Below are 20,165 nucleotides of genomic sequence, written 5' to 3' on the forward strand. Positions count from 1 at the left end.
GCCACGACTCCCATGGAATGGGCTCCCCAGCATACTATGCTGGGACTTTTATTGCACACCCAGCCTGTTCCCTCTTCTCCAGGAACAGAGGTGAGTGTTGAATGCCTGTCAAGGCACTGTCCTCTTCACACTACCTGCCGCTTATGGTTATTTTACCCAGACTTCCCTTTTCATATTGCATGTTATTCATGGTACTCAGATTCTGCTTCCTCATGCTTCTATGTTTACACTGTCTGTCCGATCAAGGTCACCGAGCTGCTGATCACCACCCTCTTGAACTTTCAGCATATCCGCCCTTCCCCCGAGGACAGCCTGCCAGCTGCGCACTCTGGCTTCAGCCCTGTGTGATGAGCCCCACCCCTGCAGCGTACAGGATAGATGTGGATGCTGAGCAGTATTCAGCTCGTAAATGGCCTGAACCATCACTACAGCTCCATGTAGCGCTCTCAGAGGTGACAAGTTCAGCGGTTTTCGTCAGCCGCTTCTCCCAGTGCGACAAAAAGGGGAGGGATGGTGACACCCTCAGTTGGGCGGACACTGAAGTGATGGCTCTGCCTGACATGGGCTTGCAGTGCTTCTGAAATGCACTAATTCACACAAATTGAAAAACAAAAACAAGCACAGTATCCCGTGCTTGCTATTAATCAAGCCCCGAGGTGAGCCAGGTCCCAGTGGCATGCCAATGTTTATTTAAAATAGGATGGGGGCACACCTAGCCCTCTTCCTAAGGCCTTTTTATGCCCGGGAACCACAACCTCCCTGGTGCTAAAAAAACATATAGGGGGACCGCACTGGCCCCCTGTGGGCCCCAGGGACCACCACCTCCTCAGGGCTGTATTTAAAAAAAGGAGGAAGGCCTCACAGACCCCCTCCTAGGGCTTTTAAAAACCCCCGGGGCATTATCCTCCCCGGGGGTAAATAAATCAAAATGCAGGGGACCACTACTTACCCGGGGCCAAATCCTTTTGAAAAAAAGGGATGTCCGAGCGGCCCCCTCTGCCATATACGGCTCCGGGGACACTAAAAAGGAAGGGGGCCACGCAGCCTGCCTCCTGGAGCCATACATGCCCTGGAGACCGCCACGCCAGAGGGCCGGCTCCTGCTATGTCCCTGGGTGCCCAACCCTGGGACATAGCTGTGTGCTTCAAAGCAAAAGCATCACTCTGCTTCCAGCATGTGGGAGCTGTCAAACTGCTCCCGCTTAATGGAAGCAGAGTTTTCATCTCTTTCCCAGCCCTCAGACATGTGGGCAGGGAAAGAGATGAAATTATTGCTCTCACATGCAGGGAGCTGCATTTCTAGCAGCTCCCTGCGTGCAACAGCAGTGCTGTCTCCTGCTGGAGGTGGAGAGCCGTCAGGGACTACGGGAGCCTCGTGGTCCCATTGCAGACTTGGTGCCATGGGTGGGAACGGGGCACCCAGGGACACATGGCTGGACCCCAGGGAGCCAGCCCGGGGAGGGGGGCTGAGCAGCCCCCCTACGTTATCTGTTTACACATATTCACTCTTGATATTTCTGGAAAGCCATGGCAATTTATCATTTTTTCCTGTTCCCTCCCTCAGAACTAGTAAGAAAAAGCACATAAATATGCATGTGTATCATAATATATTGGATAGCTTTATTCCAGATGTAAGACCCACTTGACAGCAACCAATATTTGCTATTAAATGCTCACAGCGGATGTTTTAAAGTAGCATTCATCAATGTAGATACATTAAGATTTGCGGTCATAAGCTGAATATTAAACTTACATAGCTCATTTTTAAGCACATGTTTTTGCAAAATGCAATTTTATATTGTATTTTAAAAAAGGGTGACTCAGAAGCTCTACGACTGGCATGCCTGAAAACTCAGATGATCAATCTACAGGTTTGTCAAAGTCTCTCCTTGATTCGCAACGCCCCTCAATGTACAACTTTTAACAATGGGTACATTTGGTTCTGAGCTGTTTCATACTCTGTTCCATTCTTCTTCTTGTGTTTATGCTTCCTAATGCAAATAATTGTAGGCTTGTGAGAGAAATCAAAAACAATTTCACTCATTTTACTGTGACGATGTGAAGCATGACTGACAAAGACAACGCTACTATGTACGCCTCTTCCACTGAGACAGAAGATTTGGGCCAGCTCTAATTCTGTATATTCTCCTTCTGTTCGAGATGCTCGTGCTCCTCTTCTTCCTTATTCGCTTTTTGCGTCATTTTTTCCCATTTAGAACTTATGTCTTTTTGAAGTTCTTCAATACCCCGGCTGATAGCGGCAGTTTTTTCTATCAGAGAGTTCCTGTAAAAAGGAGAGAGCCTATGACAGCTTTTAGCAATTGTGGCAGAGAATGAATATGCAGCTATTCTGAGAGAAAATGGTATATTGCAAAGAGTGACACTGGTACATATCACAGTTAGAAGATCTGCAAGAATTCAGTCAGTTCAAAAAATAGTCAACATCTCCTGTATACAATCTAGTTTCAAATATTCAGTCCAAAATTCCAAATAAAAATGAGAGCTCTATGTTGAGAATTCAATATATTTGAACAATAAACATTTTATTAAAAAGTCATTGCACATACCTGCATTGATATCCTTATGGAAAAGAGTGTCATATATTAGCATGAAATGCAGCATATTCATATTTCTGTTAAAGCTCCCATCTGGATGAAGAACTAAACCTCATTATAAGAACACTATAGGAGTTCCTAATAAATGCCCTCAACTCATGGAGCACTCTCTAAATTAGAGGTTAGCCACTAAAAACAGAGTTCAATATAAACTACTTGAAATTGATGTTTGAGGCTATCTTTAGCACAGTTCCCAACTATCTCTCCCAAACCCTGACCCAGTAAACCTCTTCATTTTGACCTTGAATACCAGAAATTCAAAAATGCGCAAGAAGCAATTTCAGTTACTCCAGATAGCATCATCTTATGAGGGTCTAAAATTCTCAAACCCAAGAGTCTGAGACAAGAAGTTTTTGAACTCGCCCATGAGGGACTCCGCGGGGTTGTTGATATGAAAGGAGCTTTAAGGGACTGAGTGTGGTCACCCCATCTTGAAGAAAGAAGGAGTTGAAAAAGAGTTAAATGCCTCTCATTTATGTCATCTAAGACAGTCTCACACCCATTTAACATGTCTGATCTCCAAAGCATGCATGGGAGAATATTTCCATTGAATTCTTTGGACCCCTTGACAACGGACATCACCTATGAGTAATTGTTGATGAATATTCCCGTTTTCCTCTGGTGGAGAGATGTCATCAATGACTCATGACAGAGTCATTGAAAGACTAGAAAGTATTTTTACAACTTGGAGTGACCCTTCAATTTTGGAATTTGACAATGACTCACCTTTCAACAGTCGTACATTTAAAGACTTTATCACACATTTAAATGTCAAGCATCAGAAAAGAACACCTCTCTGGCCACAGGCAAGTGGTGTGGTTGAGAGATTTATGAACACCCTCAAGAAGACCATTCAGTATGCTGCACTAGAAAAGCTTGAACTCAAATCAGTTCTTGAGTCTTTGTTTTGTGCCTACAGTTCAACTCCGCATTCTACCACAGGTGAAAGCCTTGCTGCCTCAATGTTCGGGAGAGCCATAGGCATCAAAGAGCCACAATGGACCAATGAGAGATCCATTAGTATTGATAAACTTCACAGTACTGACTCTTCTCACAAATGTCACATGAAGACCTATGTGGACAGACGCTGCTGTCCTCAGAACACTGTGTTCAACAGAGGAGACCACGTGATCGTAATGAAAAAACAGAAATGCAAATCTGATGCCCTTTTTGATGCTGACCCACTGAGGGTAGTGACCAGCAAAGGACACATGGTGACTTCTCACCATCTTGGAAAGTCCATTACGCGAGAGTCTTCACATTTTAACCACCTACCTTGACCTTCACCAACTCTAGATGTCAGGAGTGAGACTAATCCACCTGAGAGTCCGGAGAGCCCGATGACTGTACAGATGTCTATGTCACCAGTGTTAGTCATATACCCTTCTCCCATATCTCCTCACCCTCACATGACCAGATCTGGGCTATTAATTCGAGCACCAAAACAACTTATTGAAGAGTTGTAATGTCTATATCTATTGTTGGCACTTTATAAATGCTTATTATTATTATTATTTACAAGACCCTATAGCTACAGTAACATCACGTTTAGTGATGTTCCTTTGGGGATAAAATCTTCACCTTATATACAGGCAGTGTAAAGCCACTTAACGTGACTTAACGCTGCCTTGTAAATAAGACCCTCTTTCATGCTACACTTAGGGTGAAATGGGCAGGCAATGGGTGTTGTGGTGGTGGGCATTCCCCGGCAACACCCATTGATTTTGACACTGCCCCTTATTTACAAGGGTGGTGCAAATAGAAGGCAGCACCAAAGTTAAGCCCAGGGAAAACCTGGGGGCAAATCAACAAGGGCTGGCGATAAAATTATCGCTGCTTTAGCGTCCATTTTTGGGCGAAAAGCGGTGATAATTATATTGCATTATTTACAAGGACACGCTATAGCGTGTTTCCTTGATTCAGCTCCCGTTTTGTTCAGGCCTCGCTTTGCATCTCTAATGAGATGCAAAGTAGGCGTTCCCTGCGAAAACTAATGGAAAATGATCGCTAACTGTCCTCCGTATTTACAATACAGCCCAGGACACCTAAGCGATATTAAAAACAACGAAAACCGCTGTTATCGCCGGTATTGTACTTCTGCTTTTTTATAACTACCCTATCTTTGACATGGGAGGTGGATCCAGTGGCTGAATCCACATCTCCCTATCATCAAGATTTCCCCTATCACTGCGGGAATATCGCCGGATTTCCAGCGATATTCCTGCATAACGCAACTTTTGCTGGATTATTTATCACCCTGAAGATACGCATTGTTGATAACGCGTTATCCAAGTGATAAATTCCAGCGATAGGCAGCGATAAATATAAAAGCGCGCGTCGCGATATTTATCACCGTCTGTTGCTGATATGCCCCCTGGTCTTAACATGGCGAAACGAAGAAAAATGCTTTATTACTCCTCGTTTTTGCTGTTTTTATGTGTGTTGCATTGTACATAGACGCAGCAAATTGCTGTGAATTATTGTTTTTGTGCAGGAAGGTGTTCCTTCCTGCACATAAACGATCATTTAAAAAAATTATGATTTGCAACCTATATGTGCGCTGCACAATGCAGCACGCGTCAGAAGTTACAAATCATCATTCTGGATTGTTCATGTGCAGGAAGGGACACCTTTCTGCACATAAGCAATCATCCCCTCAGCGCAGGCACCTTTCCACTATGGTGCAAGGGTGCCCGCAGTGGTGCTAGGCAGCTGGATCTAGTGCCAGCGCGGGGAGAAAGGCAGGGGTGCGCATCCCAGTGTTTCTAAAGTGACGGAGCGCAGCAATCGCAATTTTTAAGCTAACCTGCGCACCACCACTTTCTTATACATATGACCTGTAGTATCTTGTGAGTTCGAGCTCACAGGACCCTTTTGCTTCCTGACGTACTCCGTAGAACAGTTACTTAAGTGAGTGGGTCATAGAATTCATGATATAGAATGTTCAGTTCACGGTTACATGCTGATGAATAAAGACTTGCAATACCAAGCTGCGTGTGTGGCATGATTGTTTACAAGTACCCAGGCTGGGGGAAGACGCTACATGTGAGAGTCAAAGTAAAGGTCAAACGGCGTATGATGTCACTCCACTGCCCTGGCATTTTGGTGAATTGACGCCCATGAACTAGGTTCTATAAGAGAGTGCTATTTTGTATTACCACCACACATACACAAGTCTTCATATGCATTGATATAAAAAAAAGAAGAGTGACTTAACATACTCTACCTTATCTCCAGAAGTATTGGAGTTCGAGTGATGTCTGCAAGGACTTCCCCAGTTTTTGGAGAGATGTTGTTAATAAATTCATAGGTATAAAATAGTATTGCATCAGGGATGATTAGCCAGTCACGCCGTACATGTCTCTTGGAGATGGCCTTCGCATCTAAGCCTGTGGTGGAGTATGACGTAAAAGGGACAGGGTAGAGAGCCCATGTGTGTGGAAAATAAACGATTGTGATGAAGGACATGGTAGAATAGATTGGAGCGAGACAAGAGCAGAGGACAATGAGAGGGTTTGAGGAGAGAATGGGACAGATGAGAGCGGTAGAGAGAGAAAAGAGCGTGAGAGAGGCAGAGACAGAAAAGAAATAGAGAAAAGAAGAGAGAGTATAGAAGAATGGGAAAAAAGAGAGCGAGATGATTAGTGCAATTTAATCTTTATTCACTGCAGTAAATCAGCAGTACAGTACCAACATGGTGTGTCCCAGAAAGCTGATAACTACCAGAGAGATTCGTAGCCATGTTCTAAACCTCATACATACATATGTCACTTATAACTGCACATCGAATCTTTAATTCCTGTATGTGAACTTGAGTATTAATTTAGCTCTGTAAATCTGCCTGCCCAGAGATATGCTGGAAAACTGCCTGAGAATACTTCACATTTTCGCGGGGTCAACAAATAGATACCAGGGGGCAGATTTACAATTACTGGCGCATCCCTGCAAATTAGCAGGGATGCGCCAGTAATTGTACGCCACAGCTACGCCACCCATGGTGCGCCGCATTTATAATGCGGCGCACTATGGGGCAAAAACGGCACAGATGCGTCACGCATCTGTGCCGTAAAGGCGGCGCATTGATAGAGTTGCGTCGCAAGCGCGACGCAGCTCCAGCAATGCTCTGGGGGGCCTATTCTTCCAATGCTGCGTCAAGCCTTACGACTGCTTCAAGCAGTCGCAGGATTTTGACGCAGCATTAGCCTCAAAGTGACTGAGTGAAATCTTGTAGATTTCACTCAGCCACCTTTAGGAGGCGTTCCTGCGCCGGAATGCCGCCCCTGCACAGGAAAGCCTCCTTTTGGCACAGGGCTTTACAACGTGACGCATCTCAGAGATGCGTCACGTTGTAAATACCCCGCACCATGGCGCATCTTTTGCACCACCGCTGCGTCACAAAAGTGATGCAACAGTGGCATAAAAGAGGCGCAAGGGGCTTGTAAATCTGCCCCAACTTGTTCTGTGTGCTGCTACAAGTGTACAGGTTCCAGCCCCTTACCTTTTATAGGGAGGCATTCTTCACATAAGAATGTTTTTTTATAGCGTGGACTAGACCCAGCTGTGACAGAGTGCTTTAAACAAGGCCAAATTAACAGTTAGAGGCAAGAGAGAGAGAGCGCTTACACAATACGGAAGAGTAAAAAACTGAATATGTCAATTATAATATCTGGATCTGTAATGTGAGTCAGCACTATCTAATACAACCACATAAGTAGAAAACACGGTACCATACCTTAAACAAAATGGGACAGATTTACAAGCCCCTTGCGCCTCTTTTACGCCACCCTTGTGTCGTTGTGGCGGGCGGTGCTGTGAGCACCGCTCGCCACAATGCTGGGAATAGGGAATGCCACCGCCACGCCATCATTATTGCAGGTGCGGGCGACTGCACCCCTGGCGGACGGTTCCGCATACTGTTACGGTGGCGGGCAGACTTTGTCTGCCCACCATCGTAATGATGCCCCTTGTCTTTGAAACTGCTTTATGCCTTCAGTGAGCAACTTGTATGTGCGTCTGAGCAGTAACCATACTTATATTTCTCAGTACTATTTCCATATAGATTTGTTATTACTTCGTGATTTCAGCATACTTTCTACTGCAAACTTGTCTCATACCCAGAGACTTTTAGTGTCTTTAATTATGCAGACACGAGGAGCAATCATCTCCCCTCCTATTTTCTTATCTTCTCCTGGTCCACTTGCTATTGAGTCGGATGATTGGTTACCCATCTTTGGAAACTATTTGGAGGCTCTAGATGGTACTAAGTTCAGTGCTACTAGGAAAATAGCACTTTTATTGAATAATTTGGGCAAGGAAGATCAACGCATCTTCAAATACTTAGCTACAGCCACCTTACCCAATGGTGATTCCATTGAAGATGTTTATGTTGAAGCAATACAGCGTTTAGAGTGCAGATTTGCTAAAGAGATTACCATTGTCATGAACCGCTACAAGTTTTACACTCATCATCAGGAGGAGAACCAATCCAATGATAACTTTGTGTCTAAATGTAGAGAACTTTCTTTAAAATGTAAATTTGGAGCAATGACAGACAAACTAGTTCGTGATCAATTGTTCATTGTATGTGTAAAAAAACTCAGGAACGACTCAGGGCTGCAAAAAATCCTTCACTAAAAGATGCCATTGAAATGGCTAAGGTAGTTGAACAATTTCAACATTGCATGCATGAATTAGGTAAAAAGTTTGATAGTAATCCATTTGGTGTATCTGTTGTATCATGAAAAGATCTTGATGTTGCAGCTGTATTCAAGTCTGGTAGACCTGTCCACAAAAATAGACAACCATCTAAATCTTGCTACAGGTGCGGTAGTCTCTTCCACAATGCTGACTATATCAAGTGTGTAACTATTGACAAAAATTGTAAGAAATGTGGCAGCAAAGGTCACTTTGCAAATGTGGGTAGAAACCCATTCAAACAGACAATTTCCACCGAAGATGAGAATTTTAAGTTCACAGCTCATGGTACTGACACCTTTTAAGAAGAATTTGAAGCTTTTAAGTGTGGCATTCGCATCCAGGACACTGACTAATTCTGAAAGAAATTATTCAGTTATTGAACGCAAAACTTTATCGGCAGCTTGGGGTTGCGAATATTTCAGAACCCACTTATGGGGTTCCAAATTCAAGCTGACATCTGATCACAAATCCTTGATTAAAGTGTTATTACCAGTTGGAACCCATAAATACTCTGTGAGGCTAGCTAAGTTAGCTTTTCGCTTACAAGAATATTGCTACAAGGTTGAGTATATACAAGGTAGGAGAAATATTCAAGCTGATTGCTTGTCAAGACTTTCTCTTGAGTGGGAAAGTGTTGATAAATCATCAGTTATAGCAAAGGAGGTGGGAGGTGCCATAGCTTCTGTAAAAAATGTGCTGAGTGTGGTTGAAGCTCAGGCCATCAAAGAAAGTGAATGGGTTAAAGAAATGTCCTCTGACAACTCCATGCATGAACTCAAACGCTTGATTTTGCAAGGCAGTAGGAGAGAAAGTACAGTTTCTCCTTCTATCAGACCTTTTGTGAAAGTAAAGATAAATTGTCTGTATGCGGCAATATGTTAATTATGATAGGATCATTCTCTGTTCCTCCTTCAGGGTAAAGGAACAAACTCATCAGATTGGCACAAGAGGGGCATCTGGGCCAAACAAGAACAAAGAAAAGGTTGAAAGTGAATTTGTGGTGGACTGGGATGGATGCCGATGTGAATAATTGGGTGGAGGAGTGTGAAGTATTCATAGAAAGTGAAAAGCGTTTAAGAGTGGGAGTGCAAGCAGTCATGGAACAGATAGCAGACCATGGGCAACCTTGGCATACCATCTGCTTGGATTTCATTGGTCCAATGAATGAACTCAAGAGTGATTGAAGGTTTGCCATGGTAGTGATTGATGTTCACGCCAAATGGTTCTTAGGAAAGTTCATGAAAGAAATCACTATGAAAGCCACAGTGAACACTTTGAACGAAATTTGCGGTAAAGAGGGGTTACCCTGTGTTTTGATTATTGACAATGGCACCCAACTAACTTCTGTGGAAATGTAAGCATTTTTTAGCTCTTTTGGTATCAGGCACAACTGCACATCACTCTATAATCCACAGGGCCATGGTGTGGTTGAGAAGGCAAAACGGTTGATCGAAGGTACCATTCAAATAGCCTTGACCTGTGGGAGTGAGGTAAACTTATTGGTTTTTGAAATGTTGTGGGCATACCGCTCTAGTTTGCATGGGGTTACTGGTAAAACACCTTTTGAAATGATGCTTGGGAGACTGCCGAACACCAAACTTGTTTCCACTTTGATTAAAGACCTTGGGGCATATTATCAAGGGCATTATCGCCGCTTTAGCAGGACATTTTCCTGTGAAAGCGGCAATAATTTTATTACCCTATTAGCAAGCTGTCTGTTATATTCTACATAATTATAACAGGTATTCTAGCCCTGCTGCCTCTAGCTGCTCAGCCAGAGTGTGTCTTAGTATTGGAATGTTGGTGTGCCTGTGATGTGTGGAATGCCTGGGTGACTTAGTGGGATGAATGTGGCAGTTGGAGATGGGCTGAGCAGCTGGGGAGGCTGCTCCTGGTGGGGCTGGTACCACACTAGGCTGGCTGGAGTACAGAGATGTTGATACCTTAACTGTAGACTGAATAAACAAGTCTAGAATACATCCTGTCTCCTGGTGTCTTTTCCACCAAGAACACAACACTGTCGCTAACAACAGTTAGCGACAGCTTGTAGGCGACAGCGACCAGTTTGGGGCCCGCTTTGCATGCGATATTTATCATTAATGACATGCAAAGTGGGCGTACCCAAACTGTTAGCGACTGAAAGCAGTCGCTAACATTGCTATCGCCTATTTTCAACGCAGGCGAAGCGACCAAAAAAATTGCGCTAAGCGCGAATATCGCCAAGACCTAACGCCTGCTCAGACCACTTCTTAACCTGTATATCCAATGGGAGGTGGATATTCAGGTTAAGACCCTATTGGCGATGATGCCTGAATATCACTGGATTTCCAGCGATATTCACGCATTGAGCCGTTATCGCCCGATATTTTATCGCATATGAGATAAACGTTGCTAATAGCACGTTATCTCTGTGATAAAATCCGGCGATGAGCGGCGATAAAAAAAATCGCTAAGCTCATTTAGTGATAAATATCGCTAGTTGTTGGTAATATGCCCCTAGTTCTTAAAAGCACTTCTCCCAGCACTTCTTCAACTTTGAAAGTTGGGAAAAAAATCTGCAGACTCATTTGCTCAGGCGATTGGGTGAAGCTGCGTAGTGGAAGATCTAGTGCAGGTTTATCCAAGTTCTTGGGGCCTTACAAAGTGACAAGTAGTTTACTTCATGCTGTTGTGCTTGACAATGGTGATGAATGGAACTGCAGGCGCGTAGCTGGATTATCAGAAAAGTGATGTTGATAATGTTGTTATCAAGCACTATGATCAAAGTCCTAGCAATATCTTCATGTCAATGTCTGGCAGAAATTTGGCTAGCCCTTCACATGCAGGTTCTGGTGCTCGTGGTATTACTCAGGGTGGTGGTGATGCCTCCACTGACTTTGAACTCTGTGTTCCTGTTGAAAGGGAAGTAAGACCTAGAAGAGGTCAACATCCTCCAGGATACCTCAACGATTATATTTGTGATTAATGTTTTACCATCTTTCACTTTTGTGCTTTCACTTTTACTTTTGTAAGATATGGTTTTAATTTTCCCTTTTGGCTATAGTTATTACTTTCACTTTCTTGCTTCTTTCTTTTCTTTCTTTTCCTTCTTTCATCTCTTGTCTCTCTCTTACTTTTCCTCACTTCTCTTCTTCTTATGGTTTCCTCTTTTCTCTTCTATTAATTATAGTTGTAAGGAAAGAGTATGTGTTGTACTTGCGGCTTACATGTCTTCTCTTTCATGTGAGGAGTGTGGAGAACGGTGCCTAGTGCGTTTCACATTCCACCAACAGTGGGGGAGTTCATGGGCGGTCAGTTGGTGACTGGCTGGCTAGGGATGAGCCACGCTTTCACCGCAGGCAGATACTTATATTTAAATAAAGTTTTACTTACCTGCTTTGCCTTTGAAGATTTGTTCTTTCGTCCTTCCAAGAAAGATCATATATACAAGGCAAAGTTAAGCCACCTTGTAAATATGGACCAGGGCACAGCGCCACCAGAGCGTCGCATAAAGTGACGCTTCTGTGGCGTGTTGACCTTATAAACATGCTCCACTGCATCATGTCATAAGGGTTCCTGCTTTGTAGTCAAATTAGTTTTTACGCAGGAAATAATACTTTCCTGTGCAAAAACTGTTCTTAGAGGCGTATTCCTCTTTGCATGTGTGCTCCAAAATGCAGCACACACGCAAAGAGGAAGTAATAAAGAGAGCATAAGTTTCCATTTATTTTTTTTGGAAGTGAGATTTTTGTTAGTTTGCACCTTTGTTGTTTATTTAGCTTTGAAAACGTATGCTCAACAGTAATCTTTCTCTTTATAATTTCTTTAAGGGTGCAGTACATTATGTGGCTAATAGAGTTCCCTGTCCAACTCCACATAGACACATAGTAAGAACATGTGGTACTACACCCTTTACTTGCTTCGTGGGATTTTTTTGTTCCTTATGTTCCTGCTAGGATATTTTTTGACAAAAAAATAAATCTAACAAACATTTTTATTTGCAAAACCAATAGCTCAAACTGTCACTAATGTGAGAACTAATAAATCGCAAATGCTTGTTTTGATTGAGTAAGGGGATTCTTCTCAAGCAACAACCACCATCCTGGTCAAGGTGAACCACACAAGTCACTGAATTAACCTGTGTTTGAAGAAAGAGGTGGTTGCAAGATGTGGCCAAAGGCCAGTAACTTTTGTCAACCTTCAACCTGGCTGTGGAGGGTTGGACTCATGACCTGCACAGTAGAGTAGCAGGCCTGCTATGGAGGGGGGTGCAGAGCCTGGCCAGAAGCCATGTTCTGCTGTTAACCCTCTGCTGAACACCGACTAAGGGTGTGCACAGTAGAGGGCTTGGCTGCTAGAAATGGTTTGGCTACAGATGCCACCCCTCTACTGTGCATGGTTGAAGGCCTTGCACAGTGGAGAGACTGTCAGCAAGTGAAAGCGTGGGCGCGGGGTCCGGCTTTTGCCAGGCATTTTGGTCATACTTCCACTGAGCTGCAGAGTGGAGGGTGCTAAGCATTGCCAGATGCCAGGTTCTACAGAGAACCCTCAATGGAATATGGCCAAATAATCTGTTCTGTGAAAGGGTTGGTTGAACATTGATGGTTAGGTGTATGCTCAACTTAGAATATGAATACAAAACAAAAGAAATCCTACAAAAACAAAGGTTAAAGTGACATTTTAGTTAGGTTTGATAAAAAGATATCAACGTGTTAGAAAAACAGAATCTCACTGAAAAAAGCAAAAGGTAAAGTGAATTTAGATAGTTTAAAAACAAGAAACCACAGGGTAATACAATATATAACCTAATCATTCAAGATGACTTAATTTTGAATGACAGCAAGAGAAAGCGCAAGAGCATTTGGTTTGTTATGGTTTGCATGTTCGCTGTGCGAGTTATGGATTGTAGTCCTAACTAAAACTGCATTTGAGTTGTTTTTCAGTATTAATTTGCAAAAATCAGAACTCCGCTTTAACTATGTTTTATTTCAGTGAATTTCCTTTTTTTAAGCAAATGTTATTGCGTTTTAAGGAACGCTAACCATAACCTTGAATTAACCTTTATATATATATTTGATCTAGACGTTTTTTGTTAGATTTACTTTCTAAAACTTGCCTAAAAGTAACTCCTATCAGTGCAAAGTGCTCCTTTGTGTTACTCTGGATCAGAGGGGCATTACTAGAATGGTACATGGACGTTCCCATGCAACCATCCATGCTTTATGATGCAAAACTCTATCTAATAACTGAGGTAGACAGGGTTCCACCAAAAAATAATGACACTTTGAAGCAGACGTTAACCCGTTTGCTGCGGGTGTCGGCCAACAGCCGTTGTGAGCACTACCTAGGTAGTGCTGCGCACGTCCGTTGGCCGACGCGGCCCCGCCCGCTTAATCGAACGCTCCGCTCTGGCGCCGTACATTCGTAGCAGCAAACGGGTTAAAAAAAGAAATATTTGTATTTATCCTTTCTTTTCCAACTTTGCATCTGAGGTGCATAGTACAACACACAAACAAAGTAGAAAATATTTTAAGTTTGTTTAGACATAGTATTTTATACAGTAAGGGTACCTTTCCAGTATGAAACCTATGCTAGACTCACATATATACTTCTGCGCTATGGTGCAAAGTTGTGTCTGTGGCGCTCTGCAGCCTAATTGTGTGCAGCGCTAGGCAGAGAGGAGGACAATGCCATATCTCTGTAGATATGGCGCTTTCCTCCTCTCTCTCTCTGTCACGCAACGCAGTGTAGCAACTTTGGGTGCTGCGATGAAGTGTGTTACAAGATCATATGGCTGAGATACCCGCCACCCCCTCTCAACACAATCCCCAAGGATGGGAAACCGGAAACGGTTCTGAACTTTTGGAAGGCGGGAGGGAGTGACCCTCCCGGCCGTATTTATTAAAATATGAAACAAAATAAAACATTAAAATAACAGTTTCATATTATGTACAATTTCATTTCCACATTGCGATGTTTGGCTAACCTTAACATATTCTCTAATACAAAGGTTCACCTAGCCGAACTAACATCCTACAAAAACTTTTAACTTGAAATTGTACATCCTAATGTTTAAGGGCCAACGGCAAGGTCATAACCGGTGTCAGATCCCTAAACCAGAAATATCCCCCTCACTTGTGAGGGGCGACCGCACAGAGGTGTACCTCAAGTGCATCTACCAATTTCCCTTGACTTGACGGGGGCCCCAATAAACTCGAAGCCATTTAAAGGTCGTCCGAGGACTCGTGTGAGGTGTTTAGAAGGTAGCGTAAACCCCCTCCCAAACCCCACACAACTTACCACATCTGCCGTCGCAGATGTCCTGGCCCCGGGAAATTCCCCAGGAGGGGGCTGTAGCCCCTCCTACACAGGAAGGGGCCTTGACCGCCTTTCCTTTCCTTTCGGCGGCCCATCCTTAGAAGGGACCGCCTCTCCGTTGAGGGGCCAATGGCCACCTCCCCCGAGCGCTCCCATCCGTAATGGGTGACGCCCACCCATAGGGATCTTCCAATTACTGCTCACCGATCATGACCTTACCGCCACAGGCCGGATAGTTGACCGGCTATCCGGACCCCCCACAACACTCCTGCCTAAAGGTCATGTCATAAAGTCTTTAGCCAAGCTATCAGGTCTCCTATGAGTAATTCGTTCCCCATCCGGGACAAATGAACACCATCCCCCAAATACATACTGTCCCCTTTAATACAACCATGCGACACAGAATGCAGTGTACTTGAACGGAACAATCTACTCACTTTATTATTAATTTTCCGTACTGACTGATTCAGAGCAGAAACAGAAATAGCCCCCCGCCACACTTTCCGTGGGATCATATGGGACCATGCAATTGTGCACCCTGGAACTCTTCTCGCTAACCAACAGTGGAAAGCATCGCCTCAAGAAGAAGTCGTCTACAAGTGGTCACTAAATCGTTGCCCCCAAGATGGACTATGACTATAGACGGCGGTGACCTCGTCCGCCCTAACAAACCCTCGAAAAATGATTGGAACTGGTCAATACAGAGCCCGCCCTTTCCGTAGAAGGACACACTGTACCCGTATTCCCCAGCCACGTGAATCATGTCACCTGCTTTGAATACGTCCGCGGCACGCCTCACGTATGAGTGGCCCACGACCCACACCTCCTTTTTCACAGCTGGTGATGTCTGACCGCTGGCCCCCTGGTGTCGGGTCGACTGCACAGTCCGCCCCGCCTCGTAGGCTTGCGCAACTGAAAACCAAACAAAACAAGAAGCGTGAGTACATCATTACAGCTTCACAACATGTGCAACCGCACATACCTCTTATAACAGTTCGAGGACCAACGCCCCACACGTTTTACTTGTTCAACATTCAGACCCCTGGCTGTAGCCTCTGTAGCAGCCCCTATCCGAAAGGAATGGGTCCCAAACTCGCCGGGGTTCAAGCCCGCGGCCGAAATCGACATCGCAAGCACCCGCTGGAACTGAAACCTCGTCAGTGGGGTGGCGTCAGCGTGTCTCAACAAGGTCCCCCCCCATGATGCCACCCTTTGCGCTAAATATTCCTCTACGCACACCACAGGGCACATGGAAGACCCGGGAATCCTTTGTATGATTATGCAGTCCCCAATGGCACCCTGATCGGTCTTGGACCTGACAAACGAGACAGTCATTGTCTCCCCCCTGACCTGAACGTGCTCTCGGCACAGTCCATTTAAAAAGACATATATAAAGAAAGAAAACAAAAATTTAATTTTGACAATTTTGAAAAGTGTAACTTTTGCTGACAGTGTTCTGAGTTTATAATGTCTATTTTCATTTCCTGGGGGATACTCATGGGTAGGTATTGGCTTCAAGGATGGGCCTGCAAGGGCGATTTTCTCATGTGTACTGATTAATTGCAGCACTGTCATTGTGAAAGTGTGTTTTTAACTAACACTGGAAGATAGAAGATTGGTATAACCTACATTTTTGTGCAAAGACCCAAAATGTTATAAACAAATTCAATACTGCGAATTTCAAGAAACAATTCACAGATAGACCTATTTTCTGTGAAATGCAAGGATTGAAAGCACTCGCAAACACACACATACACACACACATATGTGTATGTGAGTGTATATATGTATGTATATATATATATATTGAATTTCTAGAAAGGATGACTGCACTCGCGGGGGGTTAAATCCAAGACGGATTTATTTTGCACAAAAGTAACAGAGATCAAGACGCGTTTCGGCGATATGCCTTCGTCAGTATCAGGGGGTCGCCATGACGCTACAAAATATAAACAATGTTACCTCACACCATCTCACAGGATCTGTCTCTCTGAGACGCCATTTGTAGGTCAGGCAACATCGATATCGACGTAAAGTAAACAAACATGTTACTGGCATTGGAGTTAAGTAAACAAAATTGCCCAATTAATATAGCAATGAAATAAATGTGTACATAGCATAGATACCAATTAGCTCATTCATTGACGTTTCACATAATTTCATTAAGCAAATGCTTATTGGCTCGGTCACTCCCGGTCTGAACCAAAAGACTGATAAAGCCCTCGTATGGGCAAATAAAACACAAAATCAAATGCAAAGATTGTTGTACACAATTCAAAGGTTAAATTGTCAACATGTTACTAATCATCTCCAATGAAAATAATTCAATTCCAAACTAATAATTGCAAATACATCCTCAATCTAGATAATCAATTCATCTCTTTTGGCCTTAGGTCCCAGTGTGAGGACGTCTGTGTGAGTTATTGTCAAATATTATTTACAATTCATACAATGTTTACAGGTGTACTTTCAATTCCTCCCCCATATTCAGACCCAAAGGGGTTTTGGTTGCCAAATCAATAATGTAGCGAGACTCCAGTCTCCTGAGGCGCTTTTCTCGATCTCCACCTCTGGAGTCTCTAGCTACATGGTCTAGACAGAAATAACTCAGAAGTTTGCGGTTACTATTGTGATGGGTGTGAAAATGGCGCACTACCGGATAGTTACTATCATTGGGCCTGATTCACAGAATGAACTTAAGACTCAATCCTAAACTTACTACTATTTTGGTATTCACAGAATGCACTTACTATTTTTGGCATTCACAGAATGAACTTACTACTTTTGGCATTCACAGAAGTTAGGATGTTGTCTTAAGTTTGTCTTAAGACTGTCTTAAGTTTGTCTTAAGACAAACTTAAGACAAAATCCTAACTTCTGTGAATACCAAAAGTAGTAAGTTCATTCTGTGAATGCCAAAAGTAGTAAGTGCATTCTGTGAATACCAAAATAGTAGTAAGTTTAGGATTGAGTCTTAAGTTCAATCTGTGAATCGGGCCCATTCTTTTGTATAGCCCTTTGATGTTCCAGAATGCGGATCTTGGCTGGGTGTTTTCTACTCCCTATATATCTAAGGCCACAGCGGCAGCTCAGACAATATACTGCAAATGGTGTCAGACAGTTCATGAATTTCTTAATAGTCACTGGGTCACTCCTACCAGGTACATGATAGCATGTGATTCTCTTGCTATCTGCGCATGCTTTGCTCTTATTGCAGGGATAGAATCCTCCTAGACCCTGTATGCCTCTGTTGATCGGTGCTAAATGGCTCTGTACTAGTTGGTCCTTTAGTGATCTGGTCTTAGGAAAAGTAACAGGTGGTTGTGCAGGAATATCACAACCAATAATAGGATCGGATCTTAATATATTCCAATTGGAAAATATGATTTTCTTCAAGCTCTTGGCAGCATTAGAAAAGTTAGTGATGAGCCTGAGATTGTTGTTACTTGCAGTCTTATCTTTAGGATTTTCCTTGATTAAATCTGTTCTACTTCTGCCCTGGGCTTTCTTCCATGCTTCACTCAGTACTCTTTATAGCCACGTTCTCTATATATATATATTCACTGAGCTAACTATAATAATTTATGCCCCCGCAATGCACTGCTTCTGACCCCACATATTACATCACTAATTACGTGGTCAGTGACATCACTGATGACATCACTGAAGACATTGCAAATGATATCACTAATGGCATCATCCACAGAACCACTCATACTCCATACATCCTCTTGTATGTTCCGTCACACACACCCACACACCCACACAACCACTCACATACCCATTCACAGGCCCATATCAGTACTCACACACCCCCTGGGGTCATGCCATTTTGCTCTGGTGGAGGGGGTACCACGGTCCCACTCACTGGGCCAATTTCTGTGCCAGGGATCGAATTCCCCAGGACATGGCCTTTAAAAAAATGTTTAAATACTTGTGGGGATGGGGTCCGTGCCGTCCTCCTCCCAGGCTAATTTTGTCCCTGTGACCCCATCCTCCGGGGCCTGGCTAGTACAAATGAGGGATGGGCTGAGTGGTCCTCCTGTCAAGTTAGTCAATGCACTCTTACCTGTAGGGTGCTTGTTGGAGTTTCGCAGAGACTCTATGAGCCAACTTCCCAGTACCCTACCTTATAACCAGTGTATGTTTACAATCACTAAGGCTATCGAATAAGGGTCAGGGAGGAGGGCCAGATACTGGACGCTGATGTATTCCTGTTGTCAACCTGCAATGCAACAAAATGTGATTAGCTATGGTGTTGTGATTACAAAGAGTCTCACATTAGTACTAACATCCCTATCCCTAAGCGTGAGACTATATCGTTTTTTGTCCTACCTGTGATCTACAGAAGTGAGGCGTAGCGTCCTAGTAGTCCTGTGATGGTTTCAAGAAGCTGTTTGAGGGCGTGGTTGTAGATAGGCGTGGTTGCTGTGATGTATCTTTGACCAAAGATGTTCAGTGGTCTTCTCTGTGTTTGAAAGAATACAGAATAAGTTACTTGTTTTCCATCGCAGTACATTTTAACACTGTGTTTTTACAATACATTAGCACCTACTTGCCATTATCCCCATGAACGTGTTCCATCACGAAATGCTGTAAAAAATAATAATGTGACAACACTCTAATGTCCTTTAGATATTATGATGTGCCAAGTCACAAAAGTCTTTTCAATTGTTTTTTTTCAGCAGAAAAATGTTCCCAACATTTTCTTTAACCCTTTTAAATAAATGCAGTAATGTTCGTTGCTTTCTTGCGATGGGCGCCTACGGTAAAATGAAATATATTCACTTAGCTATCTCGGATGTTCTTTTCTTTCGGGAGATTCTCCGAAAATCATACCGGAATGTCTGCAAGCGGAGCACCGGAACCAAGAAGACACCAGCTGGATGCTGTGTCGTAACCAGGTAGGCATCTTAGGGAACTGTTGTCAACAGACGGAAGGCTAAGCGCTTTCCAGAACTTGGGTGTGGCTATATATAGTATTGCCACACCCAAGATGGCCGTCGCACGTAGTAGTGATGCAATGTGCAATGTCACTCGGCTCCTTTCCTTTGTGGCAGTTAGACAGAGATGATTGAAACGCAGCCCATTTCTTATGTACGCGAGTCTTTGCATGATTATTTCCATTTATTTCCACAACGGATTAGTATCTATTTAACTCACGAATAAATATACTGTTACACAAGACAACAAATATTAAACAAATATCGGTACTGCAAAAGCATTGATCATGGCATGATTCACATTATTTACACTAAAATAAAGGTTCTTAAACACATTTCTACATGAAACCTATAACGTGCTGGTTGCACCGGACAGGGGCGGGTTTTTACAAAGGAATTTATGGCTCATTAATGAGCAAGGAAACGCACACTGTGCCAGGCTTCATGTTTGTTGGGGTTGAGCTGAGGAATCATGATTGAACTGAGGAATTATGACACCTCCTACCTGGGCCGAATTCAGCCCCAGGAACCCCATCCTCCAGGGCCCTGCCTTTTAAACATTTTTAAAATACTAGTGTGGAGGGGGGCATGCAGCCCTTCTCCGGCCCATTTTG

General features: G+C 43.5%; 1 protein-coding gene across 1 annotated transcript in view; it reads right to left on the reverse strand.

The window, feature by feature from the left end:
* Window positions 1–2,026: 2,026 nt before the first annotated feature.
* Window positions 2,027–20,165, reverse strand: part of LOC147698901 (apovitellenin-1-like) — a 38,399-nt gene continuing 20,260 nt past the window's right edge. Inside the window, exons 3-4 of the mRNA XM_086935523.1 lie at window positions 5,841–6,003; window positions 2,027–2,283 (exon numbers count right to left, since the gene is read on the reverse strand). Of these exons, the coding sequence (XP_086791649.1) occupies window positions 2,130–2,283; window positions 5,841–6,003 (317 nt within the window). The 3' untranslated portion in view covers window positions 2,027–2,129. The remainder of the gene's footprint in view (window positions 2,284–5,840; window positions 6,004–20,165) is intronic.

Source organism: Lissotriton vulgaris, chromosome 8 (genome assembly GCF_964263255.1).
Source record: "Lissotriton vulgaris chromosome 8, aLisVul1.2, whole genome shotgun sequence".
NCBI lineage: Eukaryota > Metazoa > Chordata > Amphibia > Caudata > Salamandridae > Lissotriton > Lissotriton vulgaris.